We start from the raw sequence: 6,000 nt of genomic DNA, 5'->3' as shown, positions 1-6,000 counted from the left end.
CTCTTTTCAAACTGTGAAGATGAAATCAGGAGAAGAGTGTGAAATATCAGTTTAACAATGGCCACTTCCCACCCCATGAGACAAAGAAGTGAAGGGCTTAGTGATTTGTATGACGATGAGCACTAGAGAAAACGCTAAAAGCTTCTAAATCCCAGGGACTTCCTGACTTCAATTGTGAGGGCCAGCCACATTGACATCACAGATCCTTCCTGCAGTCACAATGCTACTAAGTCACCCTTGGGAAGAGGCCCCAGAAACAGCAAGACCTTAGTTAGGATGCACTTACAATTCCTTGGTACTCTGGCTTCCTAAGAAAAAAGAAAAAAAATCATAGAGATTTTTTTTCAAAAATATCAAATCAACAAAAAATAAAGCTGGAAAATCCAAGCATCATGAGTTCAGGTACTTATGGACTACTCGAGGTCTCTAAATTTCTCCTACTTCACTATCTTATATTTCTTTTTACAGATAAACAAAATAATGAATCCCAATGAAGAACCTCAGAAGGCTTGGGCACAACAGGGTAATAACTTAAACAAATTTACAAGAAAGAAAACAACCCCATCAAAAAGTGGGCAAAGGATATGAACAGACACTTCTCAAAAGAAGACATTTATGCAGCCAACAAACATATGAAAAAAAGCTCATCATCACTTGTCATTAGAGAAATGCAAATCAAAACCACAATGAGATACCATCTCATGGCAGTTAGAATAGTGACCATTAAAAAGTTAGGAAACAACAGATGCTGGAGAGGATATGGAGAAATAGGAACGCTTTTACACTGTTGGTGGGAGTGTAAATTAGTTTAACCATTGTGGAAGACAGTGAGGTGATTCCTCAAGGATCTAGAACTAGAAATACCATTTGACCCAATGATCCCATTACTGGGTATATACCCAAAGGATTATAAATCATTCTACTATAAAGACACATGCACACATATGTTTATTACAGCACTGTTCACAATAGTAAAGACTTGGAACCAACCCAAATGCCCATCAATGACAGACTGGGTAAAGAAAATGTGGCACATATACACCATGGAATACTATGCAGCCATAAAAAAGGATAAGTTCATGTCCTTTGCAGGGACATGAATGAAGCTGGAAACCATCATTCTCAGCAAACTAACACAGGAACAGAAAATCAAACACCGCATGTTCTCACTCACAAGTGGGAGTTGAACAATGAGAACACATAGGCACAGGGAGGGGAACATCACACACTGGGGCTTGTTGGGGGTTGGGGGGTTAGGGGAGGGATAGTATTAGGAGAAATACCTAATGTAGATGACGGGTTGATGGGTGCAGCAAACCACCATGGCATGTGTATTCCTACGTAACAAACCTGCATGTTCCGCACATGTATCCCAGAACTTAAAGTATAATTTAAAAAATATATATTCCCAATTATTTTAGAGCCGTCTGATCCTAACAAAGTTTCTAAAAGTCTTATAGAAGTATCTGTAAAGAAATGCCCTTCTAGCTAACTATAGATGTTATAGGGGTATGGGGGAGAATTGGGATAAGTGAGGAAAAGGGAAATGTAAAACAAATTGAAAGCCTCCCTTTAAGCTAAGCTGTATGTACAGAAACTTTCCTCAATTAAAAAAAAAAAAAAAATTAGCCGCACTGCAAAAATTCACTTGCCATAGTTCCTGACCTGATTCAGCATTCTGGTTACCTAGATACGGATGTAAACAAAAGTGCCTCTCCAACTGTGACTGCAGAGGAACAGCCAGATGAACCTGATGGCCCCCTTCCTGGCTCAGCCAATAACCAAGAAAAGAAAGCAAGTACTTTTCAATATTTACATTAAAATTAGAATACTTTGCTCAGCTTTTTTAAAGCTTAGAGTGCTCAGAGAGTTTCAGACATCCTGGAAGAATAGTTTTCCCACATTTCCTGTTTGTTCTGTCTTGGCAAAATGAGTGCTGACAACACAAGCTGAAAAGAAAAATGGCCTCGATTTACAATTTCACTAATTAGACTAATTTTTAATATATGGGGCTAATATTGTTTTAAGTTGATCATGATGTATGTTTTATGATGATTCAAAAGGAACCATGATAAACTCAAGGTGCAGACTTTATCTCTAACATGAAAAACAGTATAGCTAAATAGAATGCTTCCTTTATTAGAACTTGTCATATCTTCTCCGTTAAAAAGAACATTTTTTTAAAGCAGTGTTTTTAGACTTTTTTTTGTACTTCTCTTAACACTTCGTAATTTACATAACAAGAGGCAGATGCAGTCACTTGTTATGTAAAGAACTAGCATAATATCAAACATTGATTTTTGGTATGTATTATATTGGCTGTACCACATACTAGCTGTGGGACTTTGAAATGATTACTTAACCTCTCTGTTTCTTCTTCTGTAAAATGGGTGAATTAGGCTTATCATACAAAGTTATTGTGGGTTTGAATGAGTCACCTAAGTAAGTGCTTAGCAAGTAGGAAGGGCTATAGTATGATTATCATCATCATCTACATGATCTTGGGCAAGTCTAGTACTTCTCTGATCCTGAAGCTCCTCACCTATAAAAAATAAACATCTTAATTTCTTTCCATAATAAGGGTTTCAGCTACTTAAAGTAATTAATGTCATCCTTATACTAATGTAAAGGTAATGATATCCACCTTATAGGGCATCATGTCAAATAAAAGTATGTCACATACCAGAAAGTATTTCATAGCCCATAAAACCAAAAAGCTATAATATTTTAAAGTATCATTATGAAATGGCTAAAAACTGATAAATTCCCATAGTAGCCATCAAGTTGTTTGTGAGACAATTTTTATGTATAACAACATCCTAGCTTATAGGAATGAGGATAAAACAGAACTGACTCTTATGTTCAATTAGCAAAGATATAAAAATTTAAATACTGTCTTAGATACCTAAAAATTACGTTTAAAAAATTGCACCAAAAGCCAACATCAATGGCTTTTGTTCTAGGTAGCAAAATTACAAGCGAGAATTTTTATTCTGTATTTTAACTTTTCTATACCTTTTCCAAATATTCCTCCATCGTTGTGCTTAACATTTGTCACTAAAAAAGTGTGTGTTGTAGGTGTGTTTTTAAGAAGATGCTACTTATGGTCTTTCAAATAAGACTCAAAAATTAATAAAATAAAAATAAAACATAGATCTAATTGTTACACTTCCGAAGGAGAAAGGACAAGTTAGTGCTCTTGGACACTGTATTCATCGTACACTTTAATTCTACAAACACTGGGAGAGGACTACTGTTTGCAAACATACAAGGAGGGACCAACGGGTTGCTGAGGAAATACCAAAAATAGATCCCCCACAGACCAGAGGGAGCGGTGGAAAGGTGACAAGGAAAGAACTGACAATGAAGTACGTGAGGTCTCAGGACTCAGTACTGTTTCAGTGGGAAACAGGAGTGAAAACACGCTGCACGCTAGAAGGCACCAGGTCCTCTGGGACTTAGGACAGTTTCCACACTCTCTAGGGGAAGACATGGCTTAACAGCATTAGACCCATTGCAGACCCCATTCAGCAATGCGGGGAGGGTAAAAGCTCTCTCCTGGGGGCTCACGGGCTCCCTCATGAGCAGCCTCGAGCCTGTTCTGCCCGCCCACCACCAACAGAGCTGGATCAGGAGAGACTTTGTCAGGCGTTCTTTATTAGCATCCTTGATAATGGACTTAACATTTTTTTCTTTAAGTTTTTTAGAGGAGGGAGGTATCCAATTAAGTTTCTTAAAACTTAAGAAGTAGTAATTCCTTGGGCATTTGAAAAAGGAATGCTTTCTGTATGTGAGTCTTAACATATTCTGCCCACCATTACAGTACACAGTAACATAAAGCAAGAAAAAATATCCTAGGAATATATTTTGTTAAAGTTTTTCGCTGAGGTGGAATACCACTCATATTCTCCATATTGAATCCAGTTCAGCAATAGGCTATTAAAATTAGGATAAATCTGTCTTGTTTTTTGAACTTAAAAGAATTTAAGGCATTTTTGAGATATGAAAAACAGTGAGTACATTGGGCATCTTCTTTCCTGTCATAAAAATGCTGCAAATTATCAACTTTCATGAAAATAGAACTTTCTAGTACTACCACTTTATTGAATTAGAAGTTGCCAGTTAAGTGTACATATGGCCAGCTATACTTAATGTTAATAAATTATGTATATGACTGTGCTCTGGCTATAATAATCTGACATCCGGATACTTAGATAGGCTAGTTTTGTAGTTCAGGGCTTTGTGTTTGAAAATTAGCTGTTTCTCCTCAGAAATCAGCATGTCAGGAATCATTCAGTCTGTAAAGACTTCTTTAGTAATTCAGTCAATAATCATCAGATATTTCATTTTAAAATTATCTAAGAATAATCTATGGCTTTGACTTTTTCAAAAAAGTTTTCTTGAATGTGATACCTAATCTATGAAATATAGCTCTCTCATAGCTCCACAGAACTTAATTTTGTTTTTAGTCATTAGCAGTACAAAGGGGGCATGTATAAGATTAACTGGGCTGATTATCTGGTCTATGGTATATCTTTTGTTTAAAATTAAAACACTTTAAAGATAAACTGCGTAAAAGTAATCTGCAAAGAAGCAGATGATGTATTCTGAATCTGTAACCTTTGTTTTAGGTAAGATTATCTCCAGCCAAAATGTCAACCAAGAATTCTACAGATCTAGTTGAATATGTTGACAAGTAAGTGTGTAAATTACAACTAGTTTTAACTATTAACTGCATTTATTGTGACAAATCTCACATGCAAGAAAGAAAAAAATCCTGTGTTTAATTATTCAGTCAGAGATGAATGTGCCTGAATGAGACCTTAAGCTCTCTGCCTTCAGGAGAGACTAAATCATGTCAGAAAGACAAACCTGATCCTGTTCCTTTCTGATTGACAGAACAAGCAGATTTAACTACCTTTTCTTTAAACGACCTCCATAGGTTCCTGTAGATTTATGTGAAAAGCATTTTTACTTAAGTGAAAATCATTATCAACTCGTAAAATGTCCTGAATATATATTACAGGTTTTCAGAGGTTTGGCCTTAAAACCTATATGGGTATATTTACAGGTAATACTATCAGCAAAGAATAACAACTCAAAAAGTAAAAATCCAGGGACTAAAGGGGTAATTCTCAGCCAAGGAGGGAATATCTCTAGGAGCAGAGATATGCACATTCAAGAGACAGGCAGATGGGGTGTGTTTACAAAGCCCTTCCTGCCTCAGGCAGTTGGAGCAGCATCCAAGCATTATTAGTACTTGATAAATGCTAGGTCATAAGAATCCATGGGGCAGGGTAAGGAGGGATGCTTTCAGTCTTTGACAGGACAATTATGGTGACATTCTATTAAAGGTAACAATTCAGATTTCCACATTTGTTCATTGATTCACAATGAGCAGATAGCCACTAATTTTACAACAGGGTATTCAATGCTCATTTAAGCTTAACTGAGCAGAAAAGTACCAGAGCGTTTTTTTTCTGATTCTTCTGCTGCTGATGGTGGTGGAAGGAGCACTAAAAGGAGGCCAGGACACCTCAGGTCTACTCTTGCATCGCCTCTAATCAGCTATATGACCTTGAGAAAAAGAAAATTTCTTCTCTGGCAATATCTGCCTATGCTATAAAATGAGGTGGGGGTTTCAAGTGATCAGTGATGAGCGCCTGCTACTTCTCAACTCTGCCCACAATTTCTCATCAACATTGTCCTGTGAAATAAAGTAGGCGGTTAAGCTTTAGGAATGTATATTATTTTCCCATGGGATTTAATTTTTAATGTAAAATCAATTCTGCCCGTACATTTCTCTTTTTTTCTTTAACTGACTCTCCTGGGGTGGGGGAAGTTTTTTCCCGTGGAATCAAATACGTTCTAAGGTCTCTTCCATCCTTACAATTCTTTGATCTTCAAAAACTGGTTGTTACCATTTACTTACTTAGTATCTATTTATTAAGCATGTGCTATGTGCCAGGCATATGCTAGGCGCTTGAAGAGACACCTGTG

The 6,000-nt window shown here is 36.7% G+C and overlaps 1 protein-coding gene across 1 annotated transcript in view; it reads left to right on the top strand.

Annotated features, from left to right (window-relative positions):
• The first annotated feature begins 230 nt into the window (after nt 1-230).
• FAM81B (family with sequence similarity 81, member B) overlaps nt 231-6,000 on the top strand; it is a 51,211-nt gene continuing 45,441 nt past the window's right edge. Inside the window, exons 1-3 of the mRNA XM_011989440.1 lie at nt 231-402; nt 1,691-1,794; nt 4,632-4,696. Of these exons, the coding sequence (XP_011844830.1) occupies nt 393-402; nt 1,691-1,794; nt 4,632-4,696 (179 nt within the window). The 5' untranslated portion in view covers nt 231-392. The remainder of the gene's footprint in view (nt 403-1,690; nt 1,795-4,631; nt 4,697-6,000) is intronic.

Source organism: Mandrillus leucophaeus, unplaced genomic scaffold (assembly GCF_000951045.1).
Source record: "Mandrillus leucophaeus isolate KB7577 unplaced genomic scaffold, Mleu.le_1.0 Scaffold353, whole genome shotgun sequence".
Classification (NCBI taxonomy): domain Eukaryota; kingdom Metazoa; phylum Chordata; class Mammalia; order Primates; family Cercopithecidae; genus Mandrillus; species Mandrillus leucophaeus.
Note: the sequence above shows the minus strand (reverse complement) of the source record. Positions and strands in the feature narration are given on the sequence as shown.